The sequence below is a fragment of the Chenopodium quinoa genome, unplaced genomic scaffold (genome assembly GCF_001683475.1).
Source record: "Chenopodium quinoa cultivar QQ74 unplaced genomic scaffold, ASM168347v1, whole genome shotgun sequence".
NCBI lineage: Eukaryota > Viridiplantae > Streptophyta > Magnoliopsida > Caryophyllales > Amaranthaceae > Chenopodium > Chenopodium quinoa.
In genome coordinates, this window is record NW_018742204.1 from 9282080 (window position 1) to 9308125 (window position 26046).

Genomic DNA, 26046 nt, shown 5'->3' on the forward strand with positions numbered 1-26046 from the left:
TTCTATACCTAGCCTTGGATATGGGTAATTCGAATAAAACCAACAAGTATAAAAACTTGAATACTCCCTATAACCAGAAAACACCTTGAACCAGACCACATACGGGCTAATTCCCACTGTAGGGGACCATAGAAAAATAAATAATAAAGATTGTACCTCATTCTTAACTCATGATTATTACCCTCTTACCAACAAGCCAAGGACTAAGTAATATAACGCCGAGTCTCAAACCAAGAACAAAACAATAATTCTCAACCATTTGATCTCATACATCGATCAAATAACCATTCACATGATAATAAATAATATCTCAATATTGGCACAGGTTCCCAATTCATATATGACGACATATTCGGTTCATAAAATATCTCAACTCTTATAAAACTAATACTAGTACCCAAAATTAATCAAATCTCCACCCAAAAATAATACTCTGCATTAACAACCCTAAAACCTTGATAAAACAATACTCCCTATAACAACAACATTAAAACTCTAGAAATAATTGTACAATCAATTGTGTTCAACAAAAGTAATATGATATTCAAATCAAATCATACAATATCATAATAATTAATCATATATACAAGGAGTACCATTAATAAATCATATCACACATAATAATAATACGAAATATAATACAAACATCTCTAAAATTTAGTGTGATTACCTTTCGACGAATTAAAATCGCATTGAACAAACCGAGCTACATAGGTTGTGTAAATTGCAGCCTTCATTATACAAATATGTTGTGGAGCTTTAATTTCCTATTAGACCCACAATATAATCATCATATAAATTAAACTAATGGACATATGATAGATATTGGAGTATGAAACAAAAACTTACCAGAAGAAACAAATTGACTTTGTTTTACAAATCTAAAGCATCGGCAAAAAGAAAACGACTTCTTCAAAAAAAAATTAAAATATAAAATATCTTTTGAGGGTTGAGAATATTTATAGGGTTTAAAATAGTTTATAATTGTAGAATCATATCCAAACAAAATAGGGTTTTAAACGTTCCGTACTCTAAATTAAAAATATGAGATTAGAAAAGTTATATACTAAATAAAAATAAACTATATTTTTATAAATATATTATATAAAATCATAAAATATTCGGGTGGCGGAGGTGCGTGCTGCCTTGAGGAGAGAGAAAGAGGAGGAGTGAGAAGGGAAAGTGAAGAGATTAAAAAAAAAAATTAACTTGTTTTACCGATTATAGGTTAAATGGATCTGTTGAAGAAGGTGGGGTATAAAGGTTGGATTTTTATGAGATTAATGGAATGTTGGACTTTTAAGAGAAGACTGGGCAAAGTTGGATTTTTAGTTTCCATTTATCCATTTATTTTTTTTAATTATTAAATATCCATAATTCAAGTTTAATTAAGAGTTAATTAGATTGTTAAATGAATTTATTAGAAAAAAAAATTGACCGGTTTATTAAGGTTGCAGGTAAAATATCTTGTTTAAAACGAATACCTTCAAAAGGTTGTATTATTAAAAATAATCAAAAGATTGACTTATTTTTGACGAGCTCAAACGTTATATTATTTTAACAATTTTTCCTTAATAGAATCGATTTATTTTCTTAAGCTAACGTAGACAGTATAATGGGAATTAATAAAATAATGATCTTAATTTGGGAATTGCGAGTTTTCCTAGCATTATTTGTGGAAAGAGCTAAATAAGCATTTTTTTGTCGTTTATCACGATTAGAGGTGTTAATTTGGATGATCGGATTGAGTTCGGTCGAATCAAATTAATTTTTAAAATTGAGTTATGGTAAATTATTATAACCACAGGAGTCGAAATCTTGTTTTTTGGATCGATATTGAATTGGGTCGAGTCGAGTCGAGTCGGGTATTGTTTAGACACCTCGACGTGATAAACTTGTAATTTCCCAATTGATTGGGAGTACAAATAAAATTGATTTTCAATTCCATTTCTCATAGTAGTGAATTGTAGAACTTCCGATAACTCAACGGAAAACCGATTCTATTAGTGGGGGCTGGGGGCAATACAACTCAAATACAACACCCATTTACTTTTTTCAATCTCAAGTTTCATCAAAAGCAAAAATCTCATATAAATTGTAATAAAGGACTAGTTTTATTTGCAGAATCTTCATTTCTCTTGAATTGGGTGTTTGTTTTTGTTTTGAAGAAGAGAGAGAAAGTTGATGGATGATACAATGGTGCAGCGAGTTTTTGAAGAAGGAGGCAGAGATTATATTCAGCAACCTTCTACTTCTTCCTTTTCTTCCATTCTTCAATCTCTTCCTCTTCATGTAGTACGGCTCTTTTCTTCGATTATGTAAAAATCATATTTTTTATGTAGTTTGATCATTTTTTTTTGGTTTATTTCAATGTTGATCAATATTTTCAGGATGGGTTTAATTGTTCTCCTTTGATTATTTGTATTTCTGTTTTTTGCATTAAATATGGAATTTTGGGTATTAATTTGTGGATTTTCCTAATTTCTGGGTATAATTAAATGTGGGATTATGGATATTAACTACTTAGGATGAATTAATAGTTCTCTTCGATTATATACTGTGGAATTGTTTATCTAAGAAGTTTAGAAACCTAGGTATTACGTAGTATATATTATATTTAATGAATAGTTTTTAATTTATTATTATATGAATTTTGTTTGTTTTTAGCCATATTCGAATTCTTAGAACTTGTTACGGAGTAGTTAGATTTAATTTTCAATTTGGATGATTATTGTGGTTATAACTGGTTTCCCATACTAAATGTATGATCATCTGCTGTTAGTTTAATTTGTTGGTCTTTGAACAATGACAGTCTTTTGACCATGGATGTTATTTGCTAATAAAATCAATTCAAGAACTTCGCGAGAAGCGAAAAGGTCTTGTGACTGTGGGAATCGGCGGTCCTAATGGCTCGGGCAAAACTAGGTGTGTTCATCTTCATCACTATGTTTATGGACATTTTTTAATTTAGAACTTTTGATGAAAATTTGAGATGTGCTCATCACTATGTCTTGTGTACTCTCGTGAGTCGTGACTGCAATTATTTCTTGGAGATTGAATCCTTGATTAATTAAGTCTTTGATTATAGGTTTTAGGGGACATAGGATATTTACTAAGATGTTTCATCAACTAAATGTCAGTTTTTATGATTTTTCTTTTCTAAATTAATAGTGTTGTAACGTGTGCTGGTTTATGAAGCTTGGCAGAAAAGGTGACATCTGTGATTGGTTGTACTGTTATATTGATGGAGAACTATCGGAAAGGAGCTGAAGAATCAAATGATTTGGATTCTATAGACTTTGAAGCTTTAGTTAGTAATATGGAGGTTTGTATTTAGCTTGTTATTATTTGCTGGGGAGGAAGCTTGATTATGCACATTTCTTTGAATTTGAATCTCTCAATTAATCATGAAGTGTCAAAACCTCTTTTGAAGGACCTTATATGTAATAGAATAATAATGTTGTTCATGTTGTATGGTTTGGCTTTGGTAAGAATCTGATCCTGTCATAAATGTCCTTTCTTTTTGATGTTTGATAATCTTCTGATCTTCTTCACTAATTTTCTTACAAATAAGGTTCCTTTGCTAGGGATTTCACTACTTTAGGGTTTTAACACCCTAAATTAATTGTATTGAGGAAATTGAAGTTAGTGCTAAGGTCATCAAACCCTTATTTGGTTAAGAGCTTTTTGGTGAGCTTTAAGCTTGTTGAGGCCAATAGAGGTTTTGTGGTTGGTAAAATGAAAGAGCATAGGAGCTTTTTCATTAGCTTGTATTGTACGTTTAGTTTTTTGGTTATTACATACATTAAATTAGCTTACTATTAATAATTATATATCAAACACTTTTACACAACTAACTATATATAAATAGCTAGTCGAACAAATTAATATAACCAGTTATATCAATTGGCTGGCAAATTACCAAATAGGGCTTAAATCAATATTTTTGTAGGGTTTTTGTATGAAGCAATGATTGATTAACCCTTAGGTCCTCAAAAAGAACCACTATATTAGGTTAGTTTTTTGTTTTTGTTTTTGTTTGTTTGTTTGGGTTTTTTTTTAATTTTATTATTATTATTATTATTATTTTTTTAAATGAGGAAGAAATGAAGCTGTGGTATGTCCTTTGTAGGTTTGTTGACTTGATACTTTCACTATTTTGGTATTTTTATTAAGCAAAAGTTTTTTTTCATTTAGAGTTCTTGTTAGTGTGGGTCATCGGTATCTACATAGGATAAAGAATTATAATTATTGATTTGTTGTAAATTATTTTGTGAATGATTTTCTCTTTAGTTTATCCATTTGACATTAGCTTTTCCCTTCTTAGCTGAGAAGCCTTCATATGCCTTTTATCTAGTTGTAATTATTTAGGGCTCTTGATTGCCTATACTTTAAGCTTTATATCCATTCACTATGCTTTGCTTGATTTGGACATATCATTTGTTGAAGTAGCTTATATTGAAGCTAATCATGTAAATTTGTATATTGAAGCCTGCTTCTCTTTTTGGAATAGGACTTAATGAAAGGTAAAGATACTGCAGTACCAGTATTTGATTTCCAAGAAAAGAGACGTGTTGGGTCAACAATCATAAGGGGGACTTCATCTGGAGTGGTGGGTTAATTTTTTCTACTCCTATTTTCATTCTTGAGCCACTTGCATTAGGCTCTTGTTTCTAGAGGAGTTAGTTTGTGTTTTAAAAAAGTGGATAAAGTAAAAGCGAGGTTGTAAAAGGTTTTTATTTGATGGTGTAAGAGGGGTAAGCTGGTAAAAGGTGTTTGTCAAATATAGAATAAAATAGAAGTGGGTAGAATTCATAGAACAAAAGAGAAACCTCAAAACAAAAAGTTGGTAGAACCAAAAAGAAAAAAAAAGAGGGATTATTTATTTTACAATGGAAATTGTTAAAATATTTTGCCCAACATTTTATGTTTCATGTTTGCAGGTAATTGTTGATGGTACATATGCCTTGCATGCAAAATTGCGGTCATTGCTGGACATTCGGGTTGCAGTGGTAATTAGTCTTCCTTTCATTTGTATTCTATGTTTTTTTTTTCCTTTTAGAAATTTTTGCTTACCAAGACCTTAAGGTTCTTTTATCTAATTTTTTGTAAAATTTTTGTTGTTGTTGTAGTTGTTGGTGTTGATGTTTGTGAGAATTTGAGATTGCATCTCTTACATCTTCTCTGTTTTATTTTTGTTTCAACAGTTTTGTATAAAATTACATGCCTGGCCTTTGCACTTTTTTTTTGAAGCAGGTTGGTGGTGTTCATTTTAGTCTTCTGTCTAAGGTTCGATATGATATTGGAGATTCTTGCTCCCTGGATAATCTCATTGACAGCATATTTCCATTGTTCAGAAAGCACATTGAGCCAGACCTTCATCACGCACAGGTTCCTTATGAATGATGTATTAATTTGGCTTTTAAGTGTTGCCACATATATTCTTATATAATCTTTATTGTACGAGATGCTTTATGCAGATCAGAATTAACAACAGCTTTGTTTCATCTTTTAGAGAGGCAATCTACAAGTTGAAATGTAAAAGCAAGGTTTGTTTTTGGTGGTCATCTGAGATATCTTGTGTTATGCTACATACTATATATCATAATATTATATGACTGAAGTTGTCAAAATGAGCTTCTTTTACTGTTTAAAGATGATTAAATAGCCAAGGGTGGACCTATATAGATGATACAGATGATACCATATTACCATTATTGTGACATTAGATTAACCCCAAATTTATCTATGTTAATAGTATAATATATTGATACATAAATAAAAGCTACTAGGCAAATGCATCTTCTATTTATGCCAAGCTCTATCTATGTGAATAGGATGACTTGTAGTGTGTCTTTGTCTCTTGGTCCGTGTATTTTGCATCATTCTCTGTGTCTTTTGGCATCGGATTCCTGTAGTACCGACAAGGGCTCAAGTCGGATGTGAAAAGGTCTTATGAGCACCAATCAACAAAAGCGAATGTTGAGTTAGAAGCACTCTTGCCTATTGGCAACACGAGTGAAGTCAACAATATGACAACTTTTATGTATTTGGGGACTTGTAGGATTTATAGTTGAATGATTTTTAAATGTAGAGCGGGCACGGTAGTGTTATGTGACCAAAACATTCCTTTATAGTTGAAAGGGAATTATTTAGGACTGCCATAAGACTCTATAGTACAGAAAGTTGAGCTTTTAATAAGGAGCACATTTAAAAGATGGAAGTTGGAAATGCGTAAGTTTTTCACAAGAAAGTGGGTGTTGCAGGCATTGTAGACAAATTAAGAGAAAATATTTTTCGTTGGTTCGGTCATGTAAGACGAAGACCCCAAGGTGTACCGGTACGAAGAGTGGGATCATTGAGAGGTTAAACGAGGTAGAGGGAAATAGAAAATGACTTGGTTGGAAGGAGTTAGGAAGGATATGAAACATATGGATTTGCATAAGAATGAGATATTTGATCGTAAGGGATGAAGGAGGAAGATTTTTTGTGGATGACTATACAAAATAATCACTTTTGGTTCATGTAGCTGACCCATTTATGAGATTAAGGCTTTGATTGAATGATTGAAACAAATATAAAGCATACAACAATGCACAAGTAATAAAGCAAGAGACAACAATTGAAAGAGGAAGTTCAAAACCATAGAAGAAGTACAGGTTTTGGATTTGGCTTGTCCACAAGTCATGAATGATTTTCTGGTACCACACTATCACAATCAATTACATTAATACTAAAGGCGAAACTTGGAGGGACACTTGGCAACATAATAAAAAAAAGTTTTCCCTCCAAATTTACTTACTAAATAAAACTTATTTTTTTACATAAATTAAGCTTTGTATTTAAATTATGACTATTACTTTGTACAAAATCTAAAGTAAACTTCCTTAAATGTCAAATTGTCCATTATTATAACTATTAGGTGTTTAATTATTTTCTTTCACATATATTTCATACTTTCTAATACTAAGTCTATACATAATATTGGAAAAATTGCCCGGAATAATCCCACCTTTTGCTCATCCGCCCAAAATAATCCCACCTTTCGATTATTTTTTAATAATCCGACCTTTATACCTCTTCCGCTTTAAATGGTCCTATCCAGTCATCTAACTTATTATTATAAGTTACCACACACGTGTTAGCCTATGATTGGTCTAAAAATAATTTTTTTTTAAAAAAAACAAAAATCAAAAATAAAATAAAAAACAGAAGAAAAAAAATTAAAACCCAGATTCCAGCAGCCTTGCAACCGGACCCTTACCCAATTCCGGCACCATGTCCCTTCCTCTCCACAATTCAGACCACCAACTCCCTTCCCCTTCTCGATTCTGGCCACCCCCTCCCTCTCCCTCGCCGTTTCCGCCCGACCCGAACCTAGCACCCAAACCTGCAACATCGCTCAAAACCACCAGAAAAGCAGCCCTAATGCTGCTACTTCTCCTTCACAGACGCGCCACCACAAACCTGCAACAACATCATAGCCACTCTCCCCGCAGCAAACACCAAACGACCCACCACAACTGCACCAACAATCACCGGAAAACACCACAAACTAGAGCAGTCGCAAGCGCTTCGAATCCCCACAAATCAGCCCCAAAATCAGACCCAAAATCGCAAACCTATCATAGCTAGAGGTCGTTAGTTTCGGTTGGAGGGCTGGGTAGAGGGGGTGGTTCGGTTGGTGGGCTGGGTAGGGGTGGTCGGCGGTGGGTCTGCTAGAGAGATCGAGGGTGGCCTTTGGATTTCTTTTTCAATAATTTGTTTTTTTTTTTTTTTTGATTTTTTTTTTTGGATGAGACCACTCACGTAATGACACGTGTGGAAATAATCCCAAGTCACAAATGGTAACTTGTTTAGCCGGTTTCAAGTCACTTGGGACTATTGGGAGCGAATTGTATATAAAAGTCGGATTATTTAAAAATAATCGATAGGTGGGATTATTTTGGGTGGATGAGCCAAAGGTGGGATTATTCCGGACAATTTTTCCCATAATATTTTATATCAATTTTTTTTTTTATTTTTTTTTTTTGTGAAATTTATTGTCATTATAATTATTTAAAAATCGTGCATAGCACGGGGTTTAATTTAGTATATGATTATAGCTAAGGACTCATGGGAACAACAAATGTTTGATCCTTTTCTGCCTTTTAGTATTCTAGTTTTCTTGTAAGACTCGTACCGATGTTCTTTGCCGCTAAGTTCTGCATGCGCGGTGTAATTTGTTGGAAGAACATTAAACTTTTGCCTGGTATTTGTGGGGTGGATATATACAGGGTTTGTTCCATAGGTTTTGGTCATGAAGTGGAGGATAGGTTTTTTGGTGGACTGGATAGCATGTTTTTTTTCTGCAGGCAGGTGGTGTTTTTGGATGAATGATGACACTGAAGGCCAGAATTTGTGAGCACCTGGAAAGGACTATTTCTATGGCTTCTTATTCAAAGTTTAAACCACTTCCTGGCTGTTTTGAAGGGAGCTTTTTTCATGATTGTATTGCCTTTTCATATCATGTAATACGTTGAAGACAGCTAATTAGTCCACATGTTGATACCCGTTTCTGCTTTAATTTTTTAACCTTTCCATAGGAAGATGTACCTGGTATAGATTTTTTTTGCTTTTGTTATGAAGATGTGCCCATTCTCGACTTGCATTTTAGACCATCTAACCTCATGCTTTCCTTGGAAATAAATGACAAAACTTATAAACAGTATGTATATATATATAATATATATATAGGGGGAGGGATCCAGTAAGAACCCCTCCTTATATAAGAATTCTTTCTTATGTAAAAACACCGTATGTTCTAAACTTTTTCCTATGTTCTAAAATTTTTTCAACCTATGTTCTAAAGTTTTTCCAATATCCTACTGTAATTTTTTTATACTTATATTCCAAATTATTTACTATATTCTAAATTTTGTTTTAGTTTATGTACTAAATTTGTTCAAATGTTCTAAGTGATTTTTTCAACTTATGTTCAAAATTTTTTCCTATGTTCTAAATTATTTTTTTAGCTTATGTTATAAATTTATTTCCTATGCTATAAATTATTTTTCAACTTATGTTCTAAATTATTTTTCATATGTTCTAAATTTTTGTTTGCATGTTCTAAAGTTTTGCTATGTTTGAATTTTTTTTTCTTATGTTCTAATTTTTTTCTATTTATGTTCTAAATTTTTTCCAATGTTCTAAATTTTTTTTCTTTGTTCTAAATATGAACTCCTCAAAATTACAGATATGCCATTACTAAAGGATCATTTTAGATGGTTAGATTAAAACTAATAAAGGGCTAAGATTGGTTCTTATATAAGAATGGGTTCTTATATAGAGGAGGGTTCTTACATGAGCCTTCCTCTCTCTCTCTCTCTCTCTCTCTCTCTCTCTCTCTCTCTATATATATATATATATATATATATATATATATATATATATATATAGGGCTAAGATTGGTTCTTATTAAGAATGAGTTCTTATATAGAGGAGGGTTCTTACATGAGGCTTCCCCCCCCCCTCCTCTCTCTCTCTCTCTCTCTCCCTCTCTCTCTCTCTCTCTCTCTATATATATATATATATATATATATATATATATATATATTGAATTTTACCACCAACTATTTTTTAAAACATCAAAACTTCTTACCTAGTTGGCTTTGAAGTGAAATGTGATGTCATGTAGGGCCCACGAACTACCTTCTCACTTATTTCCCTCCTTTCTTTCTTTCTCTCTCAATCTCTCATTCCCCTATATTGTATTCCTCTCAAAATCGGTGAAAAACATCAAATTAAATTACATATTCATGTTGATTATTTCACGAATTGAAGTTTTTTCCCAATTTTGAGAGGAGTACAATACATGGGAATGAGAAATCCAGTGAGAAAGAAAGAAAGGGAGGGAAAAGGTAGTTAGTGGGCCCCACATGACATCACATTTGAGTTGAGAGTCGAGTAGGTGGGAAATTTTGATGTTTTAAAAAATAGTTGGTGGTAAAATTAAAAAAAAAAAAAAAAAAAAAAAAAACTGCAGGTGGTAATTACTAAAATAGCAACAATTGTAGGTGGTAATCGTCAATTTTTCCTATATATATGTGTGGGGGGGGGGGGGTGTGGGTGTGTGTGCGTGTGTAAATGTATATATATTTTATATGTTGTTTATTTATTTAATTATTTTTGATATTAGTGCCCCTTTTACAGTCACCAAATGGACATTCTGATTACACGCTGAGTGGGCAGGAGGCGCAAACAGATAAGTAAGTGCTGAGGTTGCTGTGTTTTTTAGTTATTGTGCTATTTATAACACGTATAATTTCAGTAGGTTTGAAACATCTGAAAGTTTTCTATGTCACCTAGGGAGTGTTAACTAAGCTCTTGTTTCTATGGTCATTCAGATTGACCCTTTTCAGTTGATAAACATGTCTATTTGTGATGGCCATTATTTATGATTTTATGCCTTAAAAATGTGGCATTGTCAAATATATATTGAACACTAAATGATCATGTTTAGACACTTGTGTAGTTTGGCAACAAGACTAGAAAAAATTCGGTGCTATATCATTTTCTGGGGTTGGTACATGGCTAATGTTTGTGCAGAACTTCATCTATTGTCTATACATGGCTAATTTTTGTGCAGAACTGCATCATGTCTTAGTATTCAAGTCACTGTATACATATATCTTGATTTGATTTAGTCAACCTGTGACTATTTTATTTTCTTTTAGTTTTATTGAGATGTACCTTCGGCCCCCTTCAGCAAACGAAGAAGCTCGGATAAATGATTGGATCAAAGTGCGTCAATCTGGAATCCGTTATTACCTTTCACTTGGTGATCAGAGGATTGTTGATAAACATTTTATCATCCGGCCTAAGGCAGAATTTGAGGTAAGTTATGAGGCTCTTATCGATGAACGTATCAAGCATAGCATTATAAATACATGAGCAATTTCAGACTAATTTAAATGCCTACTAGCACATGTGATCTATATGAATTATGTCCTTAATAATTAAGGTTAACAACTTTTGTTATCACAGGTGATATCCCTACAAATATTATGCTTTGAGGGCCTGCCTTTCTCATGTTTCCTTATGATATCATATGAATACTGTTTACTTCAGGAGTAATTGTATTTATGTTTTCAATTTTTATCTTAATATTGTAAAAAATGAGTGGCCAATTTGGTTGAACTCAAGGCTATATTAGGATTATGAAAAATTGTCCTATATGACACCTACTAACATGTATCAAAGTGGTGTTTCTTTGTAATCCTTTTAGCGTTCATTTTGATGCTATTACAAGAATTGTAACTTGGAGTTTCTTTGTAATCCAGTTATTACTTATTGTGTAAAATAACCCCATGTGATCTACGTCAAGTATGTTCTTACCTTTCAGCAATTGGTCCCTAAAAATGTGACTATTGTTTATAGAAATTAAATCATAAAGAATCATGCTTATTTCTGATTGTAATCCCCTGTATCATGTGAAAGCAGGTCGGGAAGATGACACTTGGTGGTTTGCTTCAACTAGGATATAATGTTGTCGTCAGCTATAAAAGGGCATCAATGACTTTCAACTTTGGAGAGGTTTCACTGGCTTTTGAAACTATCGACTCTCTTGGTGAAACATTCATGGTGGTGAGGGGTAGTAATCGAAAGGTAAGCCATGGATTCCCATTTTAACCCATATCTATATATGTTATCTTTTTTTGTTTGTTAGTTGATCTTTATCTGATATGCTTGATGGTTCCCAGCCAAACCTAATTTTTTCCCTTGATGAAATTTTGTCAACATATTATCACAAGCTGTTTATAAGAAGATGCCCTATTGCTAAAATTATTAGAAGTTTGCTCATCTCTTTTACCTATTGAGATCTTCCAATATCAAAATTAAAGACCTGGGAACATATGTTAGTAGAATCCCAAATGTGGATTAGGACTTGGCCTTGTTTATTTTATTTTTTTTGTTTATACTTTTTTTTTGGATTTAAGATAATTTTTTGCAGTAACTTTCGAAATATTATCAATTTTTCTTTATTTATTTTGAAAAATTGGCTTAAAATAAATGTTGTTGAATGTTTAGCTCTTTTGATTGGACTGAATTGGAGAATTTTAAAGGCCAACTAATTTTGTTTCATAAACATGTTATTGAAAAAGAGACCATTTGTTCAAGAAGTCAAATAGGCTATGAAAGCTCAACTGAATTACTGCTCTAGGCTACAACTAGATGCGATAATGACGTAAACTGTGAAAATATAACTAAAATTAAACACATTGGGAAAGAAGGTAAGTTGCATCCTCTTTCTTAGAAATTTGAAGAATGTTTTACTCCATGTGATTTGGACCCATACCCCATGTCCGCACCTTTATATTCCAAGTGTTCTACTATTTTTCTGCACACATTAATATACTAGGTTATTGCATATGCGGCATACATTTTTTTGTGCCTCAACAGAATTGTTCTCCAGATAAAAGGGCCAGGAGATTACCTAACTGATCTTGCTTGATTTCCTTTCTCTAGACTGTTGGATCTGAAGCTTTGAGACTGGGTGTTTGCGGGCCTTGGATAATTAAATCATATTTAGAGCTAATCCTTGAGCAAAATGGTTAGCATCAAGTTGTTTATATTTTCAAAAGAAATTAATTTCTGTGCTAGGTCCATACATGTGTTCTATTTTAACATTTAACTTACAGGAGTACCACGTCTTAATACACCACCACCCTTAACTAGTACCTCGACGACACCTACTCTGGAAAGAGCAATGTCTACACCACGGCCTATTCGTGTTACTCCTAATTTTGTTAGTCAGCTTGAAGATCTGTCTCAACCATGGACTCGATCACCTACCAAATCCAAGATGGAACCTGTCTTAGCAACATGGCATTTTATCTCAACAGTTCCATCAAGTGTTGATGCTTCTGTTTTAGGTTTGTAATCTCTACCTGGAAATGGATGTTTTTTTTATCAAGCGATTTTTTCTTTTTTTGTTTTACATTGTTTAGACTAGGTCCTTATTTGTCTATCTATAGCTCTCTCATGAAACAACTGCAGACACCTCTTCTTGCAGGGACAGTATGCAGCTTGCTCCAATGCCTGATTCATATGACTTTGATCGAGGGTTGCTACTTGCTGTTCAAGCTATACAGGTTAGAATCGAGGGAAAGTTTTTGCTGTTCTTATTCATGAAGTTTTATTACCTATTTTGACTCAAATAAGTAATGGTTTTGCCTTCGCTGTGATTCAGGCTCTGTTAGAGAATAAAGGACTTCCAATCATAGTTGGGATAGGTATATATGTGATCTCTCTTTCTTTATTTTACCCTGTCCCCTATATCTTTCCTCACCTGCCTTTATTCATGCTCTAATATCAACCCCAAACAAATATGGCTGCTCCACTTTTTTTGATGAGAAATTAATTTGTTTTATTAAATCATATAAATCTAAAAAAAGAAATTTTAAATTATCTACAGATTATCCGAATTCCTCTGTATCTCTCCTAGAAATTATTGGGGAAAGCCCGAGCTACGTTGCCCATAATAAAGCCAACATTCCCTATATTTTACATTATATTTTGTGGGATGGTAATTGCAATTCAACCATTTCTTTCCAGCCAAATGTACCACAAGATTGCCAGCAATGCATCTTGCCATAGCAACTTCCTGTTTTCCCTGTCATAACCCATAAATTGAATCTGTATCCACTCTTAAATGTTTGAATATTATACCCAAGTTTCCTGATTATGCACCACTAAGATACTTCTCCAATGCTAGCCAGCCTGCAACCCTTTTAACAATTTGAGTGTGGCCAAGACTGCAAATTGTCTTTGTAAAGTTGCCCTATAGGCCAATACTAAGCAGTGTTTGAATTACAGAGGTCAATCATGCTCCAACATTTTAATATAAAACAGAGTTTGATCTTTTAGGATACTATATAAGCTTACAGGAGGCACTGCCTTTTTTGAGGGTTTCGGGCATGCATGTGTATTGGGGGAGAGGGACTTATGACAAAGTTGGAGCATGATTCTGCTTTGTTCAATCAGCAGACTAAGAGTTTTGAGCAGCAGTGCAAGGGGCTTCGGTGAGGCATGTGGAGAGAGCAACCTTGATGATGTACACATTTGTGTCAGGCTGTCAGCTGGTGCTCTGATGGCCTCAATTATAAGATATTTTATTTTTTTTTCAATTCTATTTTATCCTTAAGTTTTCTCTTATTCTGTTTTCTCTGCTTTTTCTTCTGTAGGTGGTCCTAGTGGCTCTGGCAAAACAAGTCTGGCTCACAAAATGGCCAACATAATAGGTTGTGAGGTTGTTTCCCTTGAGAGCTACTACAAGTTTGAGCATGTAAAGGACTATAAGTATGATGACTTCAGCTCACTTGATCATTCTTTGCTGTCAAAGGTGAGAATTTATAACTTTTTTGTAACAAAATTGTTTTTGATGGTGGCTCATTTATACTATTTACCTTGCTATTTTGTATCTAGCATCTTTCTTCTATGGACTAAGGAATTTGGAGCTTTTCAAATTATTAATGCAGTTTGATGTTTTTTCTTATATATAGTATATTGTTCATTGTTTTCTTACATCTTTGTTATTGTTGTAGAACATTGATGACATACGGAAGAGTAGGAGAACAAAAATACCCATATTTGATTTGGAGAGTGGTTTTCGGAGTGGCTCTAGGGACCTAGAAGTTTCTGAAGACTGTGGAGTGGTAAAGTGCACTTTTTTTTTTCTTTTTTTTTTTTTTAAAAAAAAAGAGCTGGTTAAAAAATAAAAGCTTCAAATTGGAAACTGATCTCCAAGTTCCGTGTATTTATTTCAAATGACGGTGGACTATTATTGTGAATTTATTTTAGCGTTAAGGACATTAGTGGTTGACTAGGATATCTTATTGTTTTGGTTATATTTTGTGGGTTTTCAACATTTATGTACTTCAAACCTGGTAACCCTTATCCTACTACAACCTCCCTACTGGGAATATCTTTCATGATGGAGGTATTGCTGGTCTGGGCAGATTTTACTTGCAAAAACGATTTGGTTACTCTCTTGCAAGTGTCGCTTTCTTTTAGTTTGACTAGTGTGTACATTCTAAAATTATTTTCTTAGTAGTTTTTTTCTATAATGAACGCGCTTTGGCTTTTCCCCCCCCCACCCTCTCTTTTTCTTTTAAATGTCATAGCATTTAAATTGAGCAGTTGAAGAGGGTCATCACAACGTACTTGTTTACTTTATTATTGTTTAGGTATTTAGTGGGGGTTAAAATTAATGTCTGGTGCTTACGGTGTTATATTAGTGTGAGCTTAGTAGTTACTATTTAGATGTAAAGGTAGTTATCAGGTAATTGTTCTTTTTGATGTGTTAAAATAATTTTGTATATTTTTCTAATCTGATACTAGAGAAGATGATGGAAGTTAAAGTGGACTCAAACAAATTATTGGAAGAGTTTGGTGCTGTATAGTTAACATTTCTATGTGATTAATTGGCTGGGGTGTGCCAAAAATTGGCACGGCCCGCCGGGAAGCAGGCACGGCACGAGCCACCCCAGGCACGGCCCGCGGCGGCCTGGCACGGCATGATGCCCACCTTTAGTGATTATCTTAAAGGAGAAGAGGATTCCATGTGGTGTGAGGTTGGTTAGGAGAAGAGGATTTATATTGTGGGATGTAATTTTGTTTTTAGGTATAAGGGTAATGATGGTCTGGATTTTGGATAATTTGGTAGCGAAAACTTATCTTCAGTTGGGAAGTAATTGTGGCATTCTCCGCCCTAGTTTGGTTTCCTTTGACTTACAGGTGGTTAGGTTCTTAGGCTCTTCATTCTATTTTTCCTTGGTCAAGTACTCAGTGGATGATAAAGACTAAAGAGCACATTGTTTAAATTGAAAGGATTTTTGGTAGCAGTCTTTTAGTATCCTTTTTTTCCTTTGTCTATAGATTGTCCTTTACACATGATACTCATTTATCTTTCTTTTGGTTGAGTAAAGGTGCCAATAATCGTGTAATCTTCATTTATCTTACTGAAATTTTGTGATCCTTTGATTATGCTCTGTTAGGTTCCTACGTAAGGAATGTATGGATGACTGATTCCTGGGGTCCTTTGGGGGTCTTTTTCCTGTATTTTCTTTTACTAACACTTGAAAAATCAACAAGTACTTAATCCTTCCATGTTAATGCTTCTATAATTCTGATTGTAAGGTTAAGATCCCAAAGCGAGTGAAAGCATTTGTCTGGGTTGCTAGTTTGGGGAAGCTCAGTATGTAGTACCTTTTCCATCCCTTAAAGATTGTCCCTTCATCAATATTTCTCTTTATTAAGAGTTGTATTGAGTGAGTAGGTAGTATTGTCTTGTAGCATGTGAGGTAAATATAGTAGAGAAAAACTGTGGGGATACATCAACAAAAAAAGGAACTAAACTCAAAGGGGCAAATTAAAATGAAATTGGGGTAATCTTTAAGCACCAGAGGAGGTAATATGCAATTATGCAGGATGACATGTGCACTTTGTATTTTGTTATTGAGGACACAAGGTCTTATTTGTCTTTGCTTTTTCGCTCAGTTTTGTTTCATTTGGCAAAGTTAATTTGATTTGGTTGGGATCTGGAGTCATTTGTGGGTTTAATATATGAGGTTTGAATGGTGTAAGTGGCACGAGTTCTGTTGCAGGCTGCTTTTTTTTGGCCATTTTATGGGTGTTTGTTTAGGGTGGTAGGTAGGATTTTTCTGTGTTCAGGAGTTGGGAGTCCTTTTTGGTTACTCTCTGGTAATGTGTGGTGTATTAAGCTTTCCTTCCATAGTTACATATCCAAAAATGATAATTTGCACAGTTAAAGTACTTTTTTTATTTTATTTTATTTTATTTTATTTATTTTGCTTTGATTTGTAGTTTTAGTGGTATATTGCCTTGTGTGCTCAAAAAAATCTTTTGTGTGTTGCTTTTGTAGGTTATCTTTGAAGGGGTTTATGCTCTGCATCCTGATATTAGAAGGTCACTGGACTTGTGGATTGCTGTTGTAAGAATTACTCTCCACATTCTCTTGAATGTTGCTTGTTTGTTGGGCACAGTGCTCAATGTATATAATGAGATTGGATAATTACAGGTGGGAGGTGTCCATTCACACCTAATTTCTAGAGTTCAAAGGGACAAGAGCAGAGTTGGTTGTGTTATGTCTCAAAATGAAGTAATGATGGCAGTGTTCCCCATGTTCCAGCAGCATATTGAACCTCATCTTGTTCATGCACATGTTGGTATTCTTTTATTTAGCTTCTTGAAAAAATGATATAGTTATATGCCCAAGTGATGCCTTGAATTGTCATATTTGTTGGTATATGAAAATTTGGTAAGATATTTTTGTTCACCTTAATAAATAGAGTGGAATCGAATTTGCAAACAGTAATAAGGCTAAATTGTGATACAGCTTTCCACATTAGCTACAAGTAACATTAAGATTATTTCTTCTTTCTAATCATAGGAGGATCAGTAGCTGTGATAATCTCATTTTCTCATAGCGTCTCAGTATAAAATTTAAATTAGTGATGGGAACATTTTATGTATCAACATAAATAAACATATGAATGAAGTCAAATATTCTGTTTATTTATTTAGTCATATATTTATTAATACTAAGCTATGTAGCTCATAAACAACTTGAGTTTCAGCAATGGGAGTGTTTCAAATTAAGAAAAATTCCCAGCCATTATTACGTAAAGGTTGGGGTTTTGGTAACAGGGAATCCTCATCTTAGAAATTTCTGTGTTTTGTAGATAGTGAGAATATCATTGTGGAATTGAGTAGAGCAAAGCGGTTAACAAACAACTATATTTATTCAAATATAAATTGAGGGACGAAAAATTTATATTGATTGTATTAATAATCTTTAGTGATGAAAGTTTAGGCAATTAAAATTGTAAGCAATCATTTATGGGCTATAGTTAAGGGATGAATAAATTGGGAAAGATTTACCCATTGAAACTTAGAGTAATAGTCTAATAGTTTAGACTAGAATAACAGTAATCCTATTTAGTATAAATTTTGATTTGTAGTGAAAGATATACAATATATACTTTAGCCCTTTCCTATATTTAGTTGACTTGGTAGCTTGGTGGTATTGTGTAGTTATGATGTTTATGGATGCAAGGGAAGCAAGGATCCAACCTTGTACCAAGCATATGTTTTTTCTAACATGAACTAAACTTTATTTAGGAGGATATTGCTTCTATACATATGTTTTGCCACTTTAGATATAAAGAGGGGGTTACATTTGGCAGGATGGCAGTATTGTCTTTAGGTATAACAAATTTCACAATTTTTTTTTCCATAATTTTATTCTTTAATTTTTTTTTATATTGGTATGAGTGTGAGCAACCCCAAATGACCCAAAGCCTGTCTTGCTCAGCCCAAAATTTGCAGAGCTTAAAACCTTCAGTTAGTACTACTTGACTACTTATGCATTTGAAAATAGAGAAACAATATTATTAGATAATTGATGTCTACTACCTTTTTTTTTTTTTAAATTTTTTTTTTTTTGGGGGGTGGGGGGGGGGGGGGAAGAGGGATGAAGTGATGAATATTGTACTCTTTTTTTGTTGTTGAATAATGGCCAAAACTGGTTTCAATTTAAGCTGTAGATCTTTGTACAGAGTTAAAATCCCCCCAAAGTTCCCGTTGTTTGTCATTTATAAGTTTCAAGTTGGTGCAAACAAAAAAATATATATATTATAAATATTAAAAAAAGATAAACTAAAGAGGGAGGAAAATGGAATATATGAAATGAGAACAAAATTTAGAGTCACTTTAATCAGAATTTTCAATTTTGTTGGTATCCAAAATTAGAATAAGTTGCTATGACAATTTTATCAGAGTACAAATTTGGTGATAAAAACAGAAGATATGATAACACTTTTCTCATTTCTGTATGCAGCTCAAAATTCGAAATGACTTTGATCCTGTTTTATCCCCTGAAAGCTCATTATTTGTCTTGAAAAGTAACAAGCAAGTACGTACATCTGATACTCTATTCCTAGAATTGATTTATATACAATTTTTTTTTTTTTTTTTTCGTAACAGACTATCTCAATTTTTTTAATAACAGGTTGCTTATCAAGATATATTGAAGATTCTTGACTCTATTAAGGTCTGCAGCTCTGTACAGAACTTTACTGACATATATTTTAGGCTTCCTGGAATACCTTCTAATGGCCACTTAACGGAAAGTGATTGTATACGAGTCAGAATGTGTGAGGGAAGATTTGCATTGCTGATACGAGAGGTTGATATCTACATCTCCATCTCCATCTATCAACGTCTAATTAGTGTAGTTCTTCCTTCGGGCCTGTAATTTTCCTTCTTTATCTGTTTACGATGTTTCAGCCAATACGAGAAGGGAACTTTATTATCCAACCGAAAGTTGATTTTGATATCAGTAGTAGCACAGTGGTTGGGTTGCTTAACCTTGGGTAAGCTGTTCCATAATTCTGTAATAGCACTTCCAGTAATTTTGGTTTTTATTAATTTACTTGGTTTGACCTACATCTACTCCATAAAAATCTGACTTGATGTAACTTATCAATTAGTCTATCATTATTACCAGTTGATAGATTGATATGGCCTATAATCGCCTATGATGGATTTGAAAATTTGATTGCCTGATAAGCTGGCTTGACCAAATATTGTAGCAGCAAAGATCATCTAGTTACTGGTATTTCGCTACTTCCAGCCTATCTTACTTTGAGATCTCTAAAGGTTGATTTTGACAGTAAGTAGATGGAGACATTGAATAAAGCTTCTTTCTGTTTGGCAATGTTTGGAATGTCTTAGATCACAGTTGTGGGGAACAGGGAAGTAGTTTTGGAAGAGATTGGAGGAAAAGTGGACTAGTGGAGTTGCTAGTTTGAATTATTGCACAAGAACTTTATCACTTGTATAATTTCTGGCATTAGGATATAATTTCTGTTTGTTTGGGTCCTGCCTCTGAAAAGGTGGCTGGAGGGTGTAGTTTAGATAAATTGCATAGATTCCTAATTTACGAAAAAGAGTTGTCTAGCACTCTAGCCCAATGATAGGTTTGTATGAGAACCTCATTGAAGTGCCTGTAGCTACCAAAAATGGTTTTCAGTTAGTAATTCCACAATCTTAATTTATGGCAGTTCTTAAAATTGGATGTGTTTTGGGTGTTTTTGTCCCTTGGGAGAGTTACAACGCGAAGACTGATCCGCAGTGAGCTGTACCTGCAAAACAAACGGAGACACCGGTTGGATGGTGCTCCGCCTCCGACGCACAAGTCAGTAACTTGAAACGGAATAGAGAGAACGAAAATTTAGGTGGGTATCTGCTCGGATTCCAAGCTCAGGTCTTTCTCTGATGTAAGAGAATAAGGGTGTAATTAATGATTCAATGTCCCCCTCAAGGTGGGGAAATATCTCCCTATTTATAGGGTCGTTGGAAAATGCGCCCCTATCTAGGTCACTTGACCTAGATTTTAGTGGGCTGCGCCGTTTTACGGCGCTCCTAGGAGTTTGGGCCTTTTGAAAGCTGCCAATTCAGAAACATATCTGAAGGCACCAAGTGTCAAGAGGATGTTGAGCCACATGAGCCATCCTGACCTTGACACGTGGCGACCTCTCATTGGTCCACGTGTCTAGGGTAAAAATACCCTAAATTTTTGCCCCTCAGAGGTCGCACGTGCATGTCACGTGGGGCCTGTGACACGTGTCCACCTTTCATAGGTGAACAGTAACGGGTAAAATTTTGAATTTCAAATCAAAATTTCCCCCCACTTTTACTTTCTATAAATAGAAAGTTACCCCCCTCCTTTTCACTCTTAACGTTCATATTGACCTTTTAGAGAGAGAAAAAGAGAGATTTCTAGAGAGAGAATTTTCTCTGCTCCCGCCTGCATAACAACAAGTTTCAAGCTTCCGAGTGCTAGAAGTTCATCACCCGGCTCACCGGCTGTAGCGGTTTTCAGATTTTCCAGAGTTAAAGCAAGGTAACCGCCTGTACCATTTTAGCTTTTCTCCCTTTCAATTTGCATACCGTTTTTCGCCTGTATACCCGGCTTTCTTAATAGAACATAAATGAGTTCCCAATCCACCCACTCGGCATTGCCTAGGACACTCAGCCGATCCCCAGGAACGGCTGAGTCTAGAACAGGGGGTGCCTCTTCTGGACTATCGGAACCAATATGCTCATCTCCGAATTCCTCCCTCTTTGTGTCTGTGCAGGACACAATGGCCAGAACGAAACAAACGGCCAGGCGGTTTAAGAGCCGGCGCACCATGAGAGTGCCTGCCGATGAGGTTTTCCCGGAAGGGGATCCGAGGAATTTGGAGGAGAGCGGATCTGACGAGGAGGCTCCCTCTACCTCCGGGAGCTCGGGAGTAAGAGCGGTGGACGGCGAAGGAGCCGCCTCCTCAAATGAAGCCGGCGACGCTGAAGCCGGCTTGGGATCAAGAGCGGAATCCTCCTGACTAAGGAGATTTTGCGGCTGACTATCAGCAGCCGCCCAAAGTTGCTGAGCATCCCAACCCCAAAAGAACCCGGATGCTGCCGAGTAATATTGCCCTTCTTAATAGCGGGTTCAGGGCTTTTAAAGAGAAACATCCATTTGGAAAGGGTTGGGAAGTTATTGTCCCTCCGGCTGATGCTGTGATGGCGTGGGGGGATGACATTGACATCTTCTATGAGGCGGTAATAGAAGCCGGCCTCCGGTTCCTCCTCCACCCCGGGATTAGGAAAATCCTCAAGGGGTATGATCTGGGGGGGGTTTGGCAGCTCACCCCTAATTCGTGGGTGAACATATTAAGTTACATTGCCGCCTGCGAGTTCCAAAACTTGAACCCCAGCTTCTCTGCCTTCGCTCATATGCACTACTTGAGCAAGGCTCCAGGCGGCCATGGGGCATGGTATACGCTGACTACCGTGCCCCAATATCTAATGACTTTGGACAAAGTGTCCAAGTGGTCCGGGTGGAAGGACAAGTTGTATTTGATTTCCTCTCCAACCCTAAGACACAACACAACCGGACACTACGCCGGTACAACACTGAGCCGGCTCTACTTGGACGTAAATGCCCTCTCCCGGAACTATCTACTAAAGCCCGGGAGCAAATCATGGAGCCGGGATTTTTTGAGACAACAACTGAGCCCATGGGGGATGGGACTCACATCATAGTTCCCAAGACCTGGATCCCCCATCCGGACTTCTTCAAAGATGAGTGCTTCTTGTCCGCCTGCGGACTGAGTACGATGTTTTCCAGGGGTAGAATACTTCTCATCCGAAATGATTGTCATTTTATTTTTATTGCAAACTTGCCTTAATTCTTTCTAACTTGACATTCTTGTTTTTGCAGAAGAAGCCCTGTGGATGGTTGACCAGGATAAGACTCCTGCTAAATCTGCGGCGCTACTGCGCAAGGAGGCGGCCCTTGTCAAAAAGGCAGCCGTCGAGGCTACGAAGAAAGGCGGGGTAAGACCGCCTGACTTTATGTTTGCATATTTTTTTTTTTTTTTTTTTTTTTTTTAAACATACCGGTTGGGTATACTTATATTTTGCTTCTTTCTCAAAAGTCCGCCAAGAGAATCCCTCGATCATTCTCCAAGCTTCTCAAGAGGCAGGGAGATGATCTGGAGAAGGCTCCGGGTGCCAAAGCCGCAAGGAAGGATCCCCCAGAAGCAAAGTTCTGCCCAATCTGGTCGTCCAACGAGTGGGGGCAAATCCCCTGCTGTTCTGAAGAAACTGAGTGAAAGCTCAGAACAGCAGAAAGCGCCGGAGGCCTCTACGGCTTCGAAGGGTGGCGAGCCACCTAAGGTTGCAGGCGGTGCGGCAACCGCTGGGGGGGGGGGGAGGACAAGCCGGAGACCCATCCGGAAGTTCACGGTAAGAAACAAATTGAAATACCTTGGCCACTTAATTTTATGAGAATTAAGACTAAGGTTGATTCTTCAAAAGGGTCAGCCAGTAGCCGGCAACGGATGAATGCCAGCTACACTGCTTCTATCTCACAAAGACCTACTTTTGATGCAGATCTGCTTCCTAACCCGCTGGATCTCGCCGGCTTCGCGAAGCGGATGGTGAGGACCCTCACCCGGTCTGAGAAGGCCTCCATACCTGTCTGCAGGTCGTGGACTTTGACCGGATAATGGGCTCTGTGACTGAGGTACATGATTCCTCTACCTTGATGTCTTTAATCTTTATTCTGACTAAGTAACTCATAAACCGGCTGTTATTGATTCAGGCCATGGTAAGAGTAGACAGTCTCTGGGGCCCCTTCAGGCGGAAACAGGAAGAGGTAAATGACGCCAAACGGAGGGCCCTAGAAAACCTCTACTTTGCTGAACATTCTGATTATATGTGTAATTTAAAGATTAAAGCAGTAGAGTTGAAACAGGAGGAGCTGATCCGGAGTTTAACGGCTGCAAACGATGAAGCTAACAGCCGGGCTAATGACCTTGACAAGCAGCTGAAGGATGCCAAGTCTGATCTCAAGGCATTAGAGGATGCTGACAAAGAGAATGCCCAACTCCGGACTGACAATGACCGCCTGAAGCTCGAGCTCATGACCCTGCGCAACAAGCAGGCGGATGAGCTGGCCAAGGAGCAAACCCGGCTGACCGAGGAGAATGAGCGGGACAACTTGGCCCGGTTGAAGATCACCTGGGGCCTCCTCTACCCAGAAATAGACTTTGAGGTCTATAAGCTGAGGTATGATTATGCCACTGAGGTGTATGATGCCCAACAACTGGGTGATGCTCTTCTGCCTCGCTTCCAAGACTGGGCTGCTAAGCAGGGATATGAAGTCTCGGATGATGAGGAGCCGGCGGATGATCATCAAGAGGGCCAAGCCAGCCAAACTCAGCCGGAGAAGACTCCGCCTCAGCCTTAGGCGAGCCTCCCACCTTTCTGCGGCAATATGCCAATCAATATTGTTTACCGGCTTGCATGCCGTGTTTTGTTTTATCTTTTTACCAACCATGGGGTTGGATTAACATTTCCACTTTCTTTCTTCACCGGATGTGTCCATTTTATACGAATGAAGTATTCCGACTCAGTCGGATTTTATATACGTCTTGAGTTTTTTCGATTTGAATTTTTATTCCTCTGTTTGCAATTCTATAGTATTTTGCCTAACTTAAAAAAGCATGCGGCAATTTGCAATCCGGGTGCTCTTGCCCCTGGCCGGCTGTGTGGTTTGTTTTATGTCAGGCTGATTGATTGGCTTGAAAACACTTGATACTTTGAGAAGTATGGAGTGTTTTTAGGCCAATCAATCACAATGGTGATTGCCCCAAACCAAGTGCACAGCCGGCCATAAAAGCGGGTGCTTCGAGCTTCTTACCCAGTATTCCGTCTGAGGTTAACGCGTAGCCATTACACAATCCTTTGCCCCAATAGGGAAAGTGAGTGCAACTTTAGAATAAATAACCCAAGAATCTCTATCAATGACCGACTGATGCCTATGGGCATCCGGTATCTGGAAACTTATTCGTACTTCCTAGGTTATTTTGGTCAGACGGCTATGAGTTGACCAATTTGGTCGTTCAATTTTTGTCGTCTGCATGGGTAGAACCGACAAATCGTCCGTTCGCCGGACGCCTTTGTCCATGTTGGGACAGGCGATTTTATAAAATGAGCAACCATCCGGCCATTTTGGCCTCTGGCCTTGTTTGAGACCGATTGTATAGCCACTAAACGTTTTTGCGCTTAGTTTTTAGTCAGAGTATTGAATTTACACTAAGTATTGAACTTAGTTTTTAAAGCAAACGAGTCTGGGTATTACCCAGACGGACTGGAAAATATTTGATCATACTAAGTATCAAACTTAGTTAGATGAATAGAGAATCCGTCTGAGTATTACCCAGGCGGATAGTCAGGCAATTGAATAAACAAAGTATTAAACTTAAATAAACAAGAGATCCGAGTATTACCCAGGCGGATAAACAAATGTAACCTTCATTAAGTGTCTAACTCAGTTAGGTAAATGGGGAATCCGCTTGGATATTACCCGGATGGATAATCAAACGATAACTCAATTTTGCAAACAAAGTCTGAATCTTTATTAATTGACTCACTGTTTACAAAAAGTTTACATTCTCAGAAGTAGTACTTTTTTAGATTGTCTACATTCCAAGTTCTAGGCAGGCGCCTGTCTTCTGGAGTTTCCAGGCGGTAGGTGCCATCCCTTACTTCTTCATAGATCCGGTAGGGGCCTTCCCAATTTGGAGTTAGCTTTCCCAGCTCATTGGCCCTACCGGTTGCCTCCATTTTTCGTAACACTAAGTCGTCAACTTTCAAAGGACGCTTGTGTACTTTTTTGTTGTAGGCTCTCGTCATTCTCAGACGGTATATCTCATGGCGCAGGACAGCATTGCCCCTACGCTCCGGGAGGGAGTCCAATGCCAGCCGCATGGCCTCCCAATTTGCCTCTTCATCATAGAGCAAAACTCTGAGAGTCGGCTCATAATGCTCAATAGGCAAAACGGCTTCAGCACCGTATACCATGAGAAATGGGGTTTCGCCGGTTGTCCCCTTCGCCGTTGTCCGGATGGCCCATAGGACATGGATTAATTCTTCTGCCCATAAGCCACCGGCTCTTTCTATTTTCTTTTTAATGTCGTCTGAGATAAGTTTGTTGAAGGCTTCAAGTTGGCCGTTTGCTTGGGGCCGGCCAGCAGATGCAAAATAGCTTGAGATCCCCTGATCTCCCAACCAAGTTTTTAGCTGAGGCGTCTCAAACTGAGGACCATTATCAAACACAATAGACATAGGTACCCCGTACCGGGTGATAATGTTCTTCCAAATGAAGGAAATTACGTCTGAGGTTTTGATGTTTTTGACCGCCTCAGCCTCCACCCACTTGGTGAAGTAATCCACAGCCACCAAGATGTAGCGCTTTCCGCCTGGAGCAGGCGTGTAAGGACCTAGAATGTCCATTCCCCATTTTGCAAACGGGATTGGGCTGTGGATGGCCGTCAGATCAGTAGCCGGTCGGTGAATAAGTTTGCCAAATTTTTGGCACTTGTCACATTTATTCACCAACTCTTTGGCGTCTGCCTCAAGAGTGGGCCA

The 26046-nt window shown here is 36.7% G+C and overlaps 1 protein-coding gene across 4 annotated transcripts in view; it reads left to right on the forward strand.

Annotated features, from left to right (window-relative positions):
* The first annotated feature begins 1941 nt into the window (after positions 1–1941).
* Positions 1942–26046, forward strand: part of LOC110712494 — a 32795-nt gene continuing 8690 nt past the window's right edge. The window contains exons 1-24 of one of the 4 annotated variants that reach the window (XR_002509630.1): positions 1942–2295; positions 2813–2925; positions 3199–3325; positions 4514–4612; positions 4944–5012; positions 5257–5391; positions 5481–5549; positions 10192–10247; positions 10716–10875; positions 11482–11646; positions 12508–12592; positions 12681–12914; positions 13039–13133; positions 13232–13274; positions 14226–14383; positions 14586–14696; positions 16925–16993; positions 17081–17224; positions 18902–18976; positions 19073–19249; positions 19351–19436; positions 22331–22446; positions 22548–22857; positions 23005–23137. Coding sequence is in view for 2 of the 4 variants with exons in the window: in XM_021890978.1 (XP_021746670.1) it covers positions 2185–2295; positions 2813–2925; positions 3199–3325; positions 4514–4612; positions 4944–5012; positions 5257–5391; positions 5481–5549; positions 10192–10247; positions 10716–10875; positions 11482–11646; positions 12508–12592; positions 12681–12914; positions 13039–13133; positions 13232–13274; positions 14226–14383; positions 14586–14696; positions 16925–16993; positions 17081–17224; positions 18902–18976; positions 19073–19249; positions 19351–19436 (2381 nt within the window). In the remaining 2 variants the exon portion in view is untranslated. The remainder of the gene's footprint in view (positions 2296–2812; positions 2926–3198; positions 3326–4513; positions 4613–4943; positions 5013–5256; positions 5392–5480; positions 5550–10191; positions 10248–10715; positions 10876–11481; positions 11647–12507; positions 12593–12680; positions 12915–13038; positions 13134–13231; positions 13275–14225; positions 14384–14585; positions 14697–16924; positions 16994–17080; positions 17225–18901; positions 18977–19072; positions 19250–19350; positions 19437–22330; positions 22447–22547; positions 22858–23004; positions 23138–26046) is intronic. The other 3 variants (XR_002509642.1, XM_021890978.1, XM_021891042.1) reach the window with 3 other exon arrangements.